Here is a 19425-nt window from a genome sequence, read left to right as displayed (position 1 = left end):
TTTTATTCCCGTTACTTCCTGATCCCCAAGTCCAAAGGAGGTCTGCGGCCCATCTTGGACTTGCGCGGACTCAACAAATTCGTAGTAAAGTTGAAGTTCCGCATGGTCTCTTTGGGGGCCATTATCCCTTCCCTCGATCCTGGAGACTGGTTCGCCGCCCTCGACATGAGACGCATACTTTCACATCTCAATTTACCCACCTCACAGACGCTTCCTGCGATTCGTGGTAAACATGGTGCACTACCAATTTGCAGTCCTTCCCTTCGGCCTATCCTCGGCCCCAAGAGTGTTCACGAAATGTATGGCTGTCGTGGCAGCGTACCTTCGTCGGCAAGGGATACAGGTGTTCCCGTACCTAGACGACTGGCTGGTACGCGGTCGCACCAAGGAGCAAGTTCAAGCTCACGTCCACATAATAGTGCACACATTCAACGAGTTGGGCATCCTACTCAACAAGGACAAATCCACTCTAGAACCTACCCAGAGAATAGAATTCATAGGCGCAGTTCTAGACTCCAGACGTGCACAAGCCATCCTGCCAGACAACCGATTTGGCACCATCACGAGCCTCATTCAAGGGCTCCAGGCGTTCCCAACTACCACGGTGAGGTCGTGCCTTACCCTGCTGGGTCACATGGCCTCCTGCACGTACGTAACCAGGCATGCCAGACTTCGGCTTCGCCCACTCCAGACCTGGGTGTCGTCAATATATCGACCAAATCGGGACAGCCTGAACATGGTGGTCACGGTCCCGATCTCGGTCCTGACCTCCCTCACCTGGTGGCTAGATCACAATGTGGTCTGCGAGGGGATGCCATTTCACGCCCCACAACCCTCTCTGCACCTGGTCACAGACGCTTCATCTCTGGGTTGGGGCGCCCATCTCAACGAACACCATACCCAGGGCCTGTGGACTGCACCCCAGCTAGCCCTGCACATCAATGTTCGGGAACTGATGGCGGTGCGCCTGGCGTGCCAGGCATTTCTCAACCTCCTACGTGGCCGATGTGTGTTAGTTCTCATCGACAACACCACGGCCATGTTTTACATCAACAAGCAAGGAGGAGCACGTTCGTCAATTCTATGCCAAGAGGCCATTCGCCTGTGGGACTTCTGCATCGCCCACTCAATCCATCTCACGGCATCGTTCCTCCCTGGAGTCCAGAACACTCTAGCGGACCGACTCAGCAGGTCCTTCCAGACGCACGAGTGGTCTATCCGTCCGGACATCATACATTCCATCTTCCGGAGGTGGGGGTTTCCCCAGATAGACCTGTTTGCATCTCGAGACAACAGGAAGTGCCACGCGTTCTGCTCCCTGCAAGGTCGAGCTCCGGGCTCCCTCTCGGATGCGTTTCTCCTTCCCTGGAAAGACCACCTGTTTTATGCCTTCCCTCCGTTTCCTCTGGTCCACAAGGTACTGTTAAAATTGCGCAGAGACCAGGCACAGGTAATTCTGGTCGCTCCAGCGTGGCCGAGACAACATTGGTACACCACACTGTTGGAACTCTCGGTTCAGACACCGATCCCGCTTCCGTTGTGTCCGGATCTCATCTCTCAGGACCACGGCCGGCTGCGTCACCCCGACCTGCAATCACTCCACCTCACGGCGTGGCTGCTCCATGGTTCACCCAGGCAGAGCAGCAATGCTCGCACTCTGTCCAACAGATTCTGCTGAGCAGTAGGAAGCCCTCAACACGCACCACGTACCTGGCCAAGTGGAAGCGGTTCTCCTGTTGGTGCGAACAACGAGCCATGTCCCCGTTGCAGGCACCCATTCCTCTCATTTTGGAATATCTCCTCTCCCTAAAACAGCAGGGGTTGGCGATATCTTCAATTAGAGTTCACCTGGCCGCTATATCGGCCTTTCACCCAGGGGAACTCGCGTCCTCGGTATTCTCTAACCCGATGGTCGTTAGATTCCTCAAGGGCTTAGACCGGATGTACCCACAACAACGTCAGCCCGTTCAGACGTGGGACCTCAACCTGGTTCTCTCCAAGCTCACAGGTCCTCCATTCGAGCCACTGGCCACCTGTTCACTTTTGTACCTATCCTGGAAGACAGCCTTCCTTGTAGCCATCACCTCAGCAAGGCGCGTTTCTGAACTCAGGGCGCTTACATCCGAGCCCCCTTATACAGTTTTCCATAAGGATAAAGTGCAGCTTCGTCCACATCCTGCCTTTCTCCCTAAGGTGGTTTCTCCTTTTCATATCAACCAGGACATCTTTCTCCCGGTCTTTCATCCCAAACCACATGCCATTCGCCAGGATCAACGTTTGCATTCCCTGGACGTACGAAGGGCCCTGGCCTTCTATATTGACCGCACAAAGCACTTTAGAAAGACGACGCAACTCTTCGTTGCAGTGGCCGACCGAATGAAAGGCTCACCGGTCTCCTCACAATGCCTATCCTCCTGGATTACGTCTTGCATCCGGACTTGCTATGACCTGGCAGGTGTCTCAGCACCGCACCTCACCGCTCACTCCACGAGGGCCCAGGCTTCCTCGACGGCTTTCCTGGCACAAGTTCCGATCCAGGACATTTGTAGAGCAGCGGTTTGGTCATCAGTCCACACATTTACAGCTCACTATGCACTAGTGCAGCAGTCCAGAGACGATGCTGCTTTCGGATCAGCGGTTTTGCACACAGCAATGTCTCACTCCGACCCCACCACCTAAGTTGGGCTTGGGAGTCACCTAATGGAATGGATATGAGCAAGCACTCGAAGAAGAAAAGACGGTTACTCACCGTTGTAATTGTTGTTCTTCGAGATGTGTTGCTCATATCCATTCCAAACCCGCCCCCCGTCCCCACTGTCGGAGTAGCCGGCAAGAAGGAACTGAGGGGGCGCCGGGTCGGCTGGGGTATATATTCAGCACCATGAAGGCGCCACTCTAGGGGGCTCCACAGCCGACCCGCCGGTGTTGCTAGGGTAGAAAATCTTCCGACGATCGTGCACGCGGCGCGCACACACCTAATGGAATGGATATGAGCAACACATCTCGAAGAACAACAGTTACAACGGTGAGTAACCGTCTTTTTCTATCCAGAGCCTTTTTGCGTATAGGGTGGGAGGAAGTTGTAAAGAGAGAAATTAGGAGGAACCTCAGAAGACCCTTTCACACTCTCTCCATCTCACTGAATAAACTTCACCAGCATCTGTTTGATGTATGGTTAAGAGTTGAGCCTTGGAATTAGTAGGCGCTAACCCTGGTGCAGCAGCTTGCTCAATTAAACAGAAATGAGGTAGTGCACTGGTACTGGACTTTCACTATTCCACCTTGAGAGTAGAGAGCACTGAGGGCTTATCTACACAGTAAGTTAGTGCACAACAAGCTAATGTGCTGTCACACCCTGGCTTGTCACACACTAACTAGCTGAGTGGAGACAGTGCACTAAAAGTTCTGTAGTGTGCTTTGTCGTATTTCCATTTTGAAATGGGTGTATGACAAAGCGCACTGCAGCAAGCTAGTGCTCTGTAGATTCACGCCTTAGCTTACCATGCAGTAAAGCTGCATGTAGACAAGCCCTCTGTTCCCAACTCAATTACAGACAATTCTCAGGCATCTTATGCCCTCCTCCTTGCATAGGAGGGAAGAGGCCATTTGCACTGTGCTGTCCTCTCTGTTGTCCATTCTGCCCTGCCTCCCCAATCTCCTTGCCTAGTGTGCCCCTTTAGTTAGACATTCCATCTCCCCTAAATGGTTTCCACTTCCTTTTAGATATGCTCATACATCACTCATTTGAGAAGGGGAATGTGAATTTGGTTGTTGAGAAGTCAGTATTCTACTCTCAAATGCTCCTCTGGAACACAATCACTCCTCACACAACATGCCCAAGCCCAACTCAGCCTCTTAAACATGGACACAAAACGGATCAGCAGCATCCTATTTAGAAACCAGTGTGGTGATGCATATTTTTTTCTTCCTCCATTCCTTTGTTAGTAAAAAACTTTTTACGTGAAAAGTGTTTCTGATGCTTTGTTTGCCACCTGCAGTCTCAATCCTCTGTGAAATTTATAATCATCTCCACAGCAGCCAGCTCTGTTTGGGACATCACAGGCTTCTGACTTCAGATGGAGAATAAGCCGCAGGACAAGAGGAGTTCTTAATAAATATCCTGCATTCAGGCAAAATGTCCCTAGTTGCCTAACCCAGTTTTGTAATGTTTGGTATAGTGAATATTTCAAATTACACATACTCTGACTGTACCATACTTACTTCAAACATTATGATAAAGTGTACTAAGTTCCTAGTCATAACAGCTGGAGGTAGAGGAAAACAAAAAGCAACTTTCAAGCAGATCTGTCTCTAAATAGACTTTCTCAAGGCACTTCAGTGGAGTTATTTAAAATGAGCAAGTCATTGAAAACATGTCTGAGTTACAAGTAAAACTTTTTCTGTAGAACCTCTGGTCTGTAGTTCAACTGGATAATGGTGATAGTAGAGAGAATGATCAGAGAAGTTAATTGGAAAAGAGGTATTGGGAGGAAGCATGGTCTGGTCACTAGGGCACTAGCATGGGATTCAGGAGACCTGGTTTCAATTCCCTGCTTGGCACAGACTTCCTGTGTGACCATTGGCAGGTTACTTGGTCTCTTTGTGCCTCAGTGCCCCATTTGTGAAATTAGGATACTAGCACTGCCCTACCTCACAGATTGTTGAGGACAGATATATTAAAGATTGTGGGGTACACAGGCACTGTGATAATGGGGACTACATAGTACTTTGGAGGGATAGGTAGGCCCCTGTCTTGTCAACACCCCTCTCAACCTTGCAGTATTATTCCTTACGCTATATTTTCATGCCACTGGATTGGAATGTTGCCCACGGGATAATGGTTTCCTGCTACTTCATGAACTGTTGAGGAGAAGCAGAGCTGGTGATTATGTTTTAAATTATCTATCTTGTAAATAGGCTCATTCCTGAATAAGACTTTGCAGTTATAGCACCTTTCCTCTCAGGGTTGATGTTTGAGAAGTTATTTTATTTGATAGAAGTTGGATGCTGGTGCAGGAGAATAACAATAGCTCAATGGACCATAATTGACCAATGTATTCTGATTGGCTTAGGATAGACCCATTGTAGCAGGAGTCCTCCCAGTACTTATCCGGCAGCTGCAGTATCTACTTGAGTAGGTTGCTGCACCTACTGCACTTTTTTCCTCTGGTTTTAAAACACACAGACAGTCTTCTCTGTTCAGGTAGTGTTGGTGAGGCCCCCAGAGCATGGTTCCTTGCTATTAACACCCTTCTGAGATGCATGGGGCAGTTCACCTCAAAACTATTGTTGTTCTTTGAATGCTTACTCATGTCCATTCCATTGGAAGTGTGTGTGCTCGCCACATTGCACCGGTGCCGGAAGTTTTTCCCTCAGTGGTATCCATAGGGGACTGGCTCTGGTGGCCTCTGGAGTGGCATATGTATGTGCCGGTATAAGGGGTGCTGCCGGCTCCCCTCCCCCCTGAGTTCCTTCTTACTGCCACTGATGGAGCTGGGATGTCTTGTTGCTCTGGCAAGTTTTCTTATCTCTACTGTGTCTAGTAGTGAATTAACGTATATGCTTGTTCATTAGCCCATTCATTTATAAGATGACCCCCCCCTTCCCCAAGATGGTTAGGTAAAAATAGCAAAAATTGTATGACCCTTTCATAAGCTGACCCTATAGAATCATAGAATATCAGGGTTGGAAGGGACCTCAGGAGGTCATCTAGTCCAACCCCCTGCTCAAAGCAGGATGGATTTTTGCCCCTGATCCCTCAGTGGCCCCCTCAAGGATTGAACTCACAACCCTGGGTTTAGCAGGCCAATGCTCAAACCACTGAGCTATATTTCAGAGGTTGGCAAACTTTGGCTCCTGGCCCATTAGGATAAGCCTCTAGCTGGCCTGGACGTTTTGTTTACCTGGAGCGTTCACAGGCACAGAGCCCCTCAGCTCCCAGTGGCCGCGGTTTGCTGTTCCCAGCCAATGGGAGCGGCGAACCGTGGCCACAGGGAGCTGGGGGCTCCATGTCTGCAGACGCTCCAGGTAAACAAAATGACAATGTATTAGATATTCAATTCAATGATTCCATAGAGTTTAAAATCTTCAGATTTTGGAGTAGACCCGTTTATAAGCCGACCCCCGCTCTTTGATACATCACTTTTTTACCAAAAATATTTGGCTTATGAACGGGTATATATGGCAGTTGTTTAAAGTTTGTATAGTTAATAGTTCCCTTAATAGTGTTAAGTTAGAAGTAGTTAGTCCCATATGGGACTCAGCCTAGGGACGGGGCATGCCCTGGTCCCCTGGCTTGAAACCTTGTGACTGTTGTAAAAAACCTATGCCAGTCAGTGATCCCCCATAGAAGCTGCTTGAAGTGTTTAGGGGAAACCCACATGAGTGACAAGTGTCACATTTGCAAGAGCTTCAGGCCGCGGACCAAGAAGGAGTGGGACATTCGTCTCCAAGTGCTCCTTATGGAGTTGGCCCTTGTACCAGCCTCGGAGCTAACGAGATCGGACTCTGGTCCAAGCACTATGGCATCGGTGCAGAGTGCGCTGCTGGCACCGACCTCCGGCTGGTGCTGATTCCCATCCCCTTACTAGCTAAAAAGCAAAGGGGCATTCTCCTACATCCCATAAAGGGAAGGAGAGAGCTGGAGGAGAGCAAAGACCCATGTGGGGCAGCTCTTCCCCTCCGGACAGTGGCCAGATTCTGACTCCCACTGTGCTGTTGAGCCCACTTCAAGGCCTGCCCGCCACCCTGGGAAGTGGAAGAGGCACTCGGCATGTGGAGATACTGACTTTCAGGCCACTAAGGACATTCTGTCCCTTCTGGTGCCACCCACGCCGGGCACTGAGGTGCCCCATTCGAGGGGTAAACCTGCCTTGGGACCCTTCCAGCGGTCTCCATGGCTGCGGCACTGCTCCTCTGGCTCTGTGCCAGGAGGCCCCTCTGTCTGTGGGACTCTTGCATTCAGCATGCAATCCACCTGGACCCCTCGCACCTCCCCAGCGTCCGGAACACGTTGGTGGATCGCCTCAGCAGGTCCTTCCTCTCTTACCACAAGTGGTCCCTTCACTTGGAGGTCATCAGAATGCTCTCCCAGAAGTAGGGAGCTCCCCAAGTGGACCTGCTCGCCACCAGACAGAACAGAAAGTGTCATCAGTTTTGGTCTCTCCAAGGCCTCGGCAGAGTCTCACTATCCGATCCCTTTCTCCGTCTTTGTCAGGGGACCTGATGTACGCATTCCTGTCAATTCCACTCATCAGCAAAGTCCTCTCGAAAATCAAGAGGACAAGGCACAGGTCATTCTGATCGTCCCACCATTGGTTCGGCATGCTCATGGACCTGTCTGTAGCAACCTTGTCGCCATTTCCCAGCCGCCCGGACCTATTCTCGCAGGATCGATTCCTGCACCTGAACCTCACAGCTTGGATGCTGTGTGGCTGAATCCAGAAGAACAAGCCTGCTGTAGTCAGGTGCAGCAGGTTCCTTGGAGAGCAGAAAGCCCTCCTGCTGGGCGTCGGAGCAGAATATCTTCCCCAACCCAGTTGTCTCTGCAGTCCATCCTAGGTTACCTGCTTCACTTAAAGCACCAAGGTCTCGCCTTCTCTTTTGATCAAGGTGCACCAGGCAGCCATACCGGCCTGCCAGTCTCACATCCAGGGTAGATCGGCATTCTCACATGCGTTCACTATCAGGTTCCTGAAAGGCCTTGAAAGACTCTTTCCGCCGATCTGGGACCTGATTCCCCAATGGGACGTCAAACTGGTCCTCTCCAGGCTCATGGGTCTGCCCATTGAGCATATGGCTTCTTGTTCCCTTTCCCACTTGCCGTGGAAGGTTGCATTCCTTGTAGCTATTACCTCGGTGAGATTAGTCGCCAAGATTAAAGCCCTCACTTCAGAGCCCCCATACACGGTATTCTACAAGGCCAAGGCCCCATCCTGCCTTCCTGCCAAAGGTGGTGTCACACTTCCATGTCAACCAGAATATCTTCCTCCCAGTGTTCCGTCCAAAGCCTCACATGACCAATGGAGGAGAGGCGGCTGCACACTCTAGCTGTCAGGTGTGCCCTGGCTTTCTACCTGGAGCATACCAAGCTCTTTTGCAGATCGATCCAGCTCTTTATCACAATAGCAAACAGGATGAAGGGCCTTCCGGTGTCCTCTCAGAGAATTTCGAGTTGGATCACCACCTGCATCCGTACTTGTTACAAGCTGGCGCAGGCTGTGTCTTCACCGATAGTGAAGGCTTACTCAACTAGGGCTCAGGCGTTTTTGGCTGCCTTCCTGGCACATGTCCCTATCCAGGACATATGCAGGGTCACAATGTGGTCTTCAATACCCACGTTCACAATGCATTATGCCATCACCCAGCAAGCCAGAGATGAGGCTGGATTTGGCAGAGCTGTGTTGCAATCGACATGTCCATGAACTCCTACCTGCCTCCCACTGCTTGGAAGTCACCTACAATGGAATGGACATGAGCAAGCACTCGAAGAAAAGATGGTTATCTTTCGTAACTTGTTCTTGGAGATGTGTTGCTCATGTCTATTCCATGACCCACCCTCCTTCCCCTCTGTGGGAGTTCCAGCAAGAAGGAACTGAGGGAGGGGGAAGCTAGCGGCGCCCCTTATACTAGTGCATATGCGCGCCACTCCAGAGGGTTCCAGAGCCAGTCCTCTATGCATACCGTTGAGGGAAAAACTTCCAGCACCAGTGCATGTGGTGAGCACACACAACTACAATGGAATGGACATGAGCAACACATCTTGAAGAACAGTTATGAAAGGTAATTGTCTTTTCCAGGCCATCTGCAGAATCGGGGATTTGATTACGCCTGATTCACATTTAAGCTTTTCTTTGCCACCATTAGGGATAGAAACTTTTTTTAATATGGAAGCTGAAATTCTTCTTTAACCACATGACTCATGGAGCTGGGGCTTTAGGCATGGGCCTATGGTGTGTATGCCTTATTCTGGCCCTGAATGACAGGGAAAGCAAATGTGGGAACCAGAAAGGTTCAAATCTGGTTACCATTTCAAAGAAGTTGACCTTTATCATCCCTGTAAAGATGATGCATGTAACAAAAAAGCCTCCTACTTGCTTCTTTACCAGCATCTTTATCTATCCCCCATCCCTCCCTAACTTAAAAGTTCCCCTCATTATAACACAGCGCATCCGTCATCAGGAGAGCAAAGGGAAGGAAACACGCAGCAACTCGCTTTCAGATGTAATTTTTCTCATTAACAATGACTGCTGGCTGTAAAATGACAGGTCTGAGCCCACAGGGGACATTCCTGTCCAGGCTGCTTAATCATATCGGACCAGCATCCTCTACAATTGAATCGGGCATCATTAAAAGTTAAGAACGATGCTGCTGGGATCTGTGTATGGATTAGCAGTGTTTGCATTCGTATGAAACGGTCTAATAATTTTGCCTTTGAAAGGTCCGAGTTAGATGGTCATGCAGACTTTTGGAGGCACAATTTCCATCGTTCTCCCCTCCTCCACTGCAATTTTAATATTTAATGATTTTTATTTTAAGCTGTTAATAAGAAATATCATTTCAATTCCATCAATGCCTTGTTATCTCAATGCCTCTTCAACATAGGGGTGAGAGTGCAGTGAACTCCTAACTGTACAAACTGTTTTCTGAATGGGGAAGCTACGTTCCTATAATATTTTTCTTGTCCTGTTTTTCTGGCTGATGACTAAGTTATACTTTAAGCTTGTGTTCGGATGCCTGACTTGCTGTTTGAAGGGTCAAACACACTGTAACGTTGTGCATTATTACAAAGAAGCAAAAAATCCTATTTTTTAAAAAAAGGGTGTCGGGTAAAACCTAAAACAAAGGTTGGGGGGCATGTATACTCGGGGGGGGGGGAAGGGGAGAATTAGACACGGGATGGAAAGAAACTGGGGGCTGCCTTGCCACCTTATTTAAGCGCTAAGTATAAAAGCAAATGCATGGGCGATTAAGTGTGGGGGGTATTAATATTACTCTATAATATGGTTTGAATATTCAGGGTTACCCTCAAGATCTTAAGAATGAGTTGGCTCTTGCATGACTTCTCTTAAACCCCAAGTGGTAGGAGCTTGAAGGTGGGTTTTTGTTTTGTATTTTAAAGCATCTTGTGGAATAGACACCTAAGGGAAGTGGTAGAAGTCCTTTTATATGAGAGATTTGGCTCTAGACTAGATGGAACTCTGGAAAAGGCAGAGGGGAAAGTCCTACATTAGCCATATGGGTCACTTCTATGATTATGCATCTTAAATTACTTTTATTGCCATTCTTTTAATGGAAATAAGGAATACATGTCAGGTAGAGAATGGAAGTGTGATGGTGACAGCCCTTTAGAACTTTGAGAGCAATCCTGATTTAAGCAAATGTATGTTTAATGTGGTGAAGGTCTGACTGACTGAATTGTATTTGGAGAAACCTGGTATGAGCCTCTCTACACCAGTCCTGGGTGATGTGGGGTTTCTGGACTCCTTTCAGTCCTCATCTTGTCCTGCTATTCTTGTCTCTCTAGCTCTCCTCTTCACCATCCTGTTCTGTTAATAGGCTGTTTGCTCTTCCTCCTAGGCACGGGAGCTCCAGTGCAAGGAGGCGGAGTTGAAACGGCGAGACACTTTCTGTAAGGAGCAGTTGGCCCGTATTGAGAGGAAGGTAAGGCTATGTTGTCTTTCATTTGCAGTGGCTGAATGCTAATGGGATCAGACATGGATCCGAGTGGATCAGCAGAGAAGAGAAACAAGAAGCATTGTGCTGAAACCTGGAACTGTCAGTCCCCATTATTTATCCTCCACATCCACCTTATGCAGTTAAATCAAACCACTCCACAAACAGAACCTTTAAACAACTCACATTTGAAAGATAATTGGTTTTTAATTGGATGATTTTTTAAAAACTAGTTTATAATAATTCAGGTTTTTATTTTTCTCTCTCACCACAGGGTTTAGTTGAAACAAAGTTGTCTTGTTTTCATTCCTTTTGTTAAAAATCTGTGGCCAAAAAAATAAAAAATAATCTCAAATCTTGCTATACATATGAATTAAAGTTGTATTATTAATTTTTCTCAGAGGAGCCCAACAGATCAAAGTGTGTTGCTGCAATGCACTGTCAGTCTTGTGCTGGATAAGCCTTTGAAATGAATGTGATTTAAAGAGACACTGTCAGGCATCTTTTAAGCCTGAAATGACCTTTGAAAATCCATTTAGGGATTTGAATCTCTCCTCTAAACGTGGGATTTGCTTCTGTTTAATTGTTTACCATGATGAGTTTTTAAAAATTGATGTAATAAAAATCGGAGCAGCCACACTGTTCCTTATGAACTAAAGTGTTTTTCTCTTCCTGACAAAATGAAATAATGTTAGTAGTAGTATTTATTTTTTAATAAACGTAAAGAATAATATTCTACAATTGGAAGCAATTAGACCTTGTGTCAGAGAGGTTTCGCAGCTCTGACTTCTAGTGATGTTGTATGCCTGAGAAAAATGCAGTGAGGAAGAAGGTGGATCCCAAAGAGACAGTGGAATTTGTGCATCTGCTTTTCTACGAACGTGCAGTGTGACAGTGGCCCATTTTCACTGGAAAATTACATTGTAAAAATGGGAAGACCCTATTAGCATATCTAGTTTCCTTTTCCCTCCCCCTGCTAGTGCATGTTTGTTCCATACAGTACTTTTTAAAGCCATTAATATGAAACATATCCAGGAGCAGTTTCACGTTGTACATTGTGGCAACACTTTTATCTGTATAATTAATTTAAAAAATAAACTACTAAAACTACCACTTAATGCCGCAATAAATTCAGGGTTTAATTCAGTTTATGGATAATGAAGATTGAGATTCCACTGACAAACAATCCACCCGCTATCACTCTAACTATCACAGTCATCCATTTATTTATATGTAAAGGGAATTTTGTAATTTCTTGGCCTCATGCTGTGTCTCTCTTATATTTTTTCCCTCCAGATCTGGTTTCCCAAAGTGGAAACTACTAGGAGTATTTGTGTGTGTGTCTGTCCTTTTTACAGACTTGTGGGCTGAAGAGAAGTTGTGTCCAGCCCTGCCTTGCCCTCTCCTTAAGCCTTTTTATATTCTGTGGTTCCCTTTGCAGTCCTATGTAGGCCTAACCTTTTAAATACAAGGTCACTGATGCTTTGGCTACAGGAGTTTCCCTTGGTTTGAGATCAGATGGAAGACCTTTAGCTCCATTCAGATTGCTGATGCATATATATTTTCCTTCTTTAGTTCTTCTTTGCACAATAGTGAGTAGGTAATAAGGGCAGACTTTGTTTCCTAGCTCAAAACAGTAGATAATTTTGACCCTTAAACATGAACGTTTTATTGGTAACAAAATAGAAGAAAGTCTCCAACCGTTAGTCTAGATTGGAGCAGGAGGTGTGGGAGCTGGGTCGGGAGATGAGAGAAATGTACTCGAAATAGTGTAATAAAGCTTAATTGTATTAGTTTTGAAAAAGGTTTTCGATCTTCTCTGTGGATAATTTTATTCTAATAATAGTTGGAAAGATGGAAAACACAGCACAGAACAATCTTTTTTTTATTAGCTGTTGCTTTTATATAATTCCACTTTCACTCGCTGAATACACACAGACCTTGACTACTTCTATAGTCACTGTTTTAGAATCTTCCAATTGAACCTTTCTTTTTTTTAAGAGGTTTGGTGGGAGACGAGTTAGGGGGGAGCATCGGAACAGCTGTTGTTTTCCTTCTCCAATGTTTCAGAATGTCACGGAAGGACATTTGGATTGCCAAAGCTAGATTGTTTGGGGGTGGCTAGTTGGGGGCGAAGGGGAGGTGATGATTCAATATAGAGCTAAAGAACCCAAAATCATACTTGGAAAGAACAAGCTGTCAGGAATTCCCTGCCTGTACTTTGCTTAACTGAAGCATGGGTTTGGCTCGGTCCCCACTTGCATGTGGTAACAGAATGCGAAAGCAGCAGACTTTTGTATTTATCTATTTTTGAGGGATGTTTTTAACCCCTTTGCTGGCTGCAGGAACAGACCTAGTTTTCCATCTGAAGTTTTCCCACTGAGTAACCAACCATTCACTTCATAGGACATCAGGATAATCACACCACACTGGAGAAGCATATTTTATAGGAATGGCAGAATTGCCATCTGGATCAGACCAGTGCTTTATTTGGTCCAGTGGCCAATTTCAGATGTTTCAACAGGAGAAATTTACCAACCTCCCCCCACCCCCCATGTTGTGCATAATTATGGAATAACTTGCCCACAGGGGAAGTGTCTTCCTAACTGCTATCAGTTAGAGGCTGACATATGCCCTGAAGTATGAGGGTTTATATCCCTTAAAAAAATTTTATACCATCGAATGAGCCTGTGGATATTCCCATTATTCATATAAACATGTAATTCTTTTTTTGAATCCTCCTGAGTTCTTGGCCTCAATGATATATTGTGGCAGTGGGTTCCACAGGTTAACCATGCATTCTGCAATGTTTCCTTTTATCTACTTTAAATGTTTCCTTTTAATTTCCTTGACTGTCCCCTTGCTCTTGTATTATATAATAGGGTTAATGAGCGTGTCCAATTTACCTTCTCTGCCATTCATTATCTTTTTATACTTCTGTCAAGTCCCCTCCTACATCTCTCTCTACTAAACTAAACAATCCCTACCTTTTCATCCTCTCCTCCTATGAAAGTTTTTCCAGGCCTCTGATTTTTGTTGCCCGTCTCCGAACCCTCTCTCCTGTTGTACCTTTTAAGATAGTGTGTCAAGGCCGATTTGCCCATTTTAGCACTTTGAGTGCAGAAGGTGGGGGCCCGCAAGGATTCTAAAAATTAATACTGGCCACTCCAGGCTTGTATCAAACTCCCAAGGTTACAGCTTTTCTCTGACATTGGATGTGTAGATGCTGCCACCACCCAGGTGCAAAAACCCCTTTGAGAGACCAGGAAGGCGTACTTGGGAATTCCTTCCTGTGGGGTACCCTCAAGCCCTTACGCACGCACGCACGCCCCAGGGAAGGGCTTAGAAAGAAAACAAAGGAGATCAGCTATTGCCACCAGCTAAATAAACAACATATGCACAAACCTCTTAGGGACACAAAAATAAGGAACGTAAAACCGCCCATACTGGGTCAGACCAAAGGTCCATCCAGCCCAGTATCCTGTCTACCAACAGTGGCCAATGCCAGGTGTCCCAGAGGTAGTGAACCTAACCGATAATGATCAAGTGATCTCTCTCCTACCATCCATCTCCACCCTCTGACAGAGGCTAGGGACACCATTCCTTATCCATCCTGGCTAATAGCCATTAATGGACTTAACCGCCATGAATTTATCTAGTTCTCTTTTAAACCCTGTTATAGTCCTAGCCTTCACAACCTCCTCAGGCAAGGAGTTCCATAGGTTGACTGTGCATTGTGTGAAGAAGGACTTCCTTTTATTTGTTTTAGACCTGCTGCCCATTAATTTAATTTGGTGGCCCCTAGTTCTTATATTATGGGAAGAAGTAAATAACTTTTCCTTATTCACTTTCTCCACACCGCTGATGATTTTCTATACCTCTACCATATCCTCCCTTAGTCTCCTCTTTTCCAAACTGAAAAGTCCTAGCCTCTTTAATCTCTCCTCACATGGGAACCGTTCCAAGCCCCTAATCATTTTAGTTGCCCTTCTCTGAACCTTTTCTAATGGCAGTGTATCTTTTTTGAGATGAGGAGACCACATCTGTACGCAGTATTCAAGATGTGGGCGTACCATGGATTTATAGAAGGGCAATAAGATATTCTCCATCTTATTCTCTATCCCTTTTTTTAATGATTCCTAACATCCTGTTTGCTTTTTTGACTGCTGCTGCACACTGTGTGGACGTCTTCAGAGAACTATCCACGATGACTCCAAGATCTTTCCTGTTTAGTTGTAGCTAAATTAGCCCCCCATCATATTGTATGTATAGTTGGGGTTATTTTTTCCAATATGCATTACTTTACATTTATCCACATTAAATTTCATTTGCCATTTTGTTGCCCAGTCACTTAGTTTTGTGAGATCTTTTTGAAGTTCTTCACAGTCTGCTTTGGTCTTAACTATCTTGAGCAGTTTAGTATCATCTGCAAACTTTGCCACCTCACTGTTTACCCCTTTCTCCAGATCATTTATGAATAAGTTGAATAGGAATGGTCCTAGGACCTACCCCTGGGGAACACCATTTCTTCCTACTCTTTGTTCCCTGTCTTTTTAACCAGTTCTCAATCCATGAAAGGATCTTCACTCTTATCCCATGACAACTTACTTAAATTAAGAGCCTTTGGTGAGGGACCTTGTCAAAGGCTTTCTGGAAATCTAGGTACACTATGTCCACTGAATCCCCCTTGTCCACATGTTTGTTGACCCCTTCAAAGAATTCTAATAGATTAGTAAGACATGATTTCCCTTTACAGAAACCAAAAATCCAATCCTGTTCTTAAAGGTAAATTTTATTAAAAACAAAAGAAAGAAAATGCATTTGGAACTTAGGCTTTTTGCAAGTTTTTTAAAAATACAATTACAAGAATTAAGCATCAAGATAGCTTCTTGAGGTCCAGCTTAAAGGTTACAAGCGAAACAAAAGCACCTGGAGTTAGCACAGAGGAATCCACAAGCCCGTAAAAAATAAGAGATAAACCTAATCACGTCTTCCTAGGCATTTCCTGATCTACTTGTATATCTGGGGTTTCAAATGAGTAGTTTCAAGGTATGATCTGATGATTTGCATGCCTAGCCCAAGCTTTTATAGCATAGCTTTCAGCCCTGTCTCTGCTCTCTGGGAGAACAGCAGAGCCAGACAAAGGGGAAGTTTTTTCCCAATTTTCAAAAGTTCTAGCCTTCATATTGGCTCTTTTGTTCAGGTGCCCACTCCCTACCCTTTACAGGTAAAGCAAGTAGAGAATAGCTATTAACAAGGGTTTTATAGCTAACTGGTTGGCTGGGTGCCCACAAAAGGGAGCTACCTCCCCACCCCTTTCATTTATCACATAGGGTGACCAGAACTGAACTCAGTAGTTCTGTTGGATGCAGCACTGAAGATGTTACTTTGCTGAAGATCTTAATTTGAAGGTCTAGACTGGGTAAATATATTAATTATCCCTCTAATTTGTAACCTTCAGAGAGGCAGTGTGATCTAGTTGTGTGAGCACAGGACTGGAAGCAAGGAAGTCCTGATTTCTAATAGTAGTTTCCTCTCTTTGAATGTGGGCACATCATTTCACCTCTCTGCCTCAGGTTTTGAATCTATAAAATAAGAATAACTCATAGGTAGATAATTGCCTCCCTGGGGGTGCTGTGAGGATTAGTGTATTTGCCCAGTGCTTTGAAGCAGTACAGCTATAGAAATGTTAAAAATTCTTTTCTTTGGCCTTTATGCTGACTTGGGTGAAGTCTCTGGTACATCTAGTTCTTCTTCGAGTGCTTGCTCATATCTATTCCAGTTAGGTGAGTGTGCGCTGCGTGCACAGTTCGCCAGAAGGTTTTTCTCCTAGCAGCACCCGTCGGGTCGGCCCTGGAGTCGCGCCTTCATGGCTCCGCATATAGGGCCCTGCTGACCCACCGCCTCTCCAGTTCCTTCTTCCCATCAGTGGTGGTCATCGGAACATACGAGTTAAAGATAGTTTAAAAATTGTTTTAGTTAGACTGCCCTCTGGACTTGGGGCGGGGGGGTTCCTTCCCTGTCCTGGGCCCAGGGCATGCCTTGGACCCCAGGGGTTTAATCTGTGTGGAGTTTGCCAGAAGCCTATGCCAAAGGGCGACCTGCGCTCAGCTTGTCTAAAGTGCTTGGGGGAGTCCTATCGAGCAGACAGGTGCAAGATCTGTAGGAACTTTTGCCCCCGCACAAAGGAGGAGAGGGATCACAGACTAAAGTTGCTGCTAATGGAAGCAGCTCTCCGCTCCTCAATCCGAGTCAAGTCTCATGGATACAACACCAGCTTCAGTCCGGGAGGTGCTGAGGAAGGACTCTGGGGTCAGAGACTACCAGCACTCCCCGACGCTGAGCATGGCGCGGGGTCAGTCTCGGCACTGCTCATGGTCTCCTGTCCCAAAGAAAAAGCACAGCAAGACTGATAGAGGGCGCTCCCCTTCCCGCGCATGGGAACGTGAACCCAAGGGAGGGAGACAGATGCAAGACAGGACCTCCCCTCCAGCTCAACGGCTGGCACCGTTGTCTCTGGGCCCACAGGAGGGACTGTTGAGTCTGTGCCACCAGAGGAGACCCAGGTGGAGGACCCTTTCGCACCCGAGACTTATGAGGTGGCGCAGGACCTGATAACATTGACAGGCCCACACTCCCTTGACCATGGTGTCACGGCACCAGTTCAGAGTCCTCCAACGATTCAGAGGCCACCAGTGAAGTCCAGGGGCAAGCAGGTTATGACTTGGCAATGATCTACATTGCCCCGGTACCGATGGGCACAGTGCCGCCATGGTCCTGGCACGCAGACTCATCCGACACTGACTCGTGTGTCCCGGAGAAGCCGACATCATAGCTGCCGACACTCCCAGTCAGCGGAGATGACCGAAACCTTTCCCCTGGTACCGTGGCCACCACAGTGGCAGGTACCAGCTCAGATGCCAACCCAGTGGCCCTTCTGGAACCTGTGGCCTTAGGACCAGTCCCAGGGTTCCACTTCAGTACTCTCCTTTTCCATCACATCCAACTGCATCTAGGGCCAGGGATTTCTCCCAGGCATCGGCCACTGCTACCACTGCCAGTGCCACGATTGGTACTACGCCCAGCACCGACAACAGACCCGGTATCGTACCCGGCACCATGGCTACACTTACTACCACAGACGGTACCGTGGCTGCCACCACGACTGGTGCCAGGGCCGGCACTGAAGCGGACTCCGACTTGGGGGCAGAGCCGCAGCGTTTTGAGGAGGCGGATGGGCAGGAGGGCCCCTCCCATATTCCAGGCTCCTCCTCCTCCTCATCTCCAGATGAGGCGATGGCAGAGACATCCTTAGGGCCTCCTGTTCCCGACAGCAGAGCCCACAGTGAACTTCTGAGGCACGTCGCTCAGAACCTCTGGGTACAAATGGAGGAAGTCACAGAGGTGTTAGATCCAATGGTAGACATTTTATCCCCAGCAGGATCCACCAAAATGGCCCTTCCCATGATAAAGATCATTCAGGAGAACACAAAAACCTTGTGGCAAACACCATCTTCTCTGGCTCCTACAGCTAGGGGAGTCGAGAGAAAGTACTTTGTACCCTCCAAGGGCTATGAATACTTGTTTACCCATCCCCCGCCGGAGTCATTGGTAATGGTGGCTGTTAATGTGAGGGAAAGGCAAGGGAAACAAGGACCTATCCCTCGAGCTAAGGATGCAACGAAGCTGGACCTCTTCGGGAGGAAGATATACTCCACCGGAGGGCCCCAGCTTTGGATTGCAAACCAGCAGGCGATTCTTAGCCAATATAACTTCAAGTCTTGGGACGCAATGTCTAAATTCTCAGACCTTGTCCCACTGGATTCTAAACCAGAATTCTTGGCTCTTATGGACAAGGGCAAGATGGTCGCCAGGTTTCCACGCCAGTCAAGACACATTCCTTCCGGTCTTTTTCCCGAAACCCCATGCCAATAGCCGCGAGCAGAGGCTCCATTCCCTAGATCTGTGGCGTGCATTGGGTTTTTATATTGAACGAACTAAGCCATTCCGTAAGTTGAACCAGCTGTTTGTTGCTGTGGCGGACAGGCTGAAAGGCCTCCCTGTCACCACGCAAAGGATATTGTCGTGGATCACATCCTGTATCCGAGTTTGTTATGATCTCGCTAAGGTCCCTGCCCCTGCTCTGACTGCACGCTCCACCAGAGCTCAGGCATCTTCAGCAGCCTTTCTGGCCCAGGTACCAATCCAGGAGATATGCAGAGCGGCTACATGGTCTTCGGTCCACACCTTCACTTCACATTACACCATCACCCAGCACGCCAGGGATGATGCAGTGTTTGGCAGGTCTGCGCTTCAATCAGCGATTCCATAAACTCCGACCTCACCTCCTAGGTAAGGCTTGGGAGTCACCTAATTGGAAGCGATATGAGCAAGCACTCAAAGAAGAAAAAACAGTTGCTCACCTTCTCGTAACAACAGTTACGAGAAGGTGAGTAACCGTTTTTTTAAAGCAGATATTAAGAACCTTAGTCTCTCTGGTCTTATCGTTCTTATTGATGCTTTCAGTAGTAGTAGGTGTGTAACATGAAAGAAAGCACAACCTCTGATAGAATGGGTAATCATTGTCAACTTTTATAACTCATGGAATAAGAATCCATTTTCTGTGTAGGAGGATAGCAGATTCTAGTATCCTGCTTAGGGATGCAGTGCTGCTCTGAGCCATCTTGTATTGGGTCCTGTGTAATTCCTGCAGTGTCATGCTAGGAGATAGGTCTTGAAATGGGTCTCCTC

General features: G+C 47.0%; 1 protein-coding gene across 5 annotated transcripts in view; it reads left to right on the top strand.

Annotated features, from left to right (window-relative positions):
• The window catches only part of CHCHD6 (coiled-coil-helix-coiled-coil-helix domain containing 6), a 174114-nt gene that overhangs the window by 56190 nt on the left and 98499 nt on the right, over positions 1-19425 (top strand). For all 5 annotated transcript variants that reach the window (XM_054035562.1, XM_054035560.1, XM_054035561.1 and 2 more), the window contains one exon: positions 10579-10662. In XM_054035562.1, the coding sequence (XP_053891537.1) occupies positions 10579-10662 (84 nt within the window). The remainder of the gene's footprint in view (positions 1-10578; positions 10663-19425) is intronic.

The sequence above is a fragment of the Malaclemys terrapin genome, chromosome 7 (assembly GCF_027887155.1).
Source record: "Malaclemys terrapin pileata isolate rMalTer1 chromosome 7, rMalTer1.hap1, whole genome shotgun sequence".
Lineage (NCBI taxonomy): Eukaryota > Metazoa > Chordata > Testudines > Emydidae > Malaclemys > Malaclemys terrapin.
Note: the sequence above shows the minus strand (reverse complement) of the source record. Positions and strands in the feature narration are given on the sequence as shown.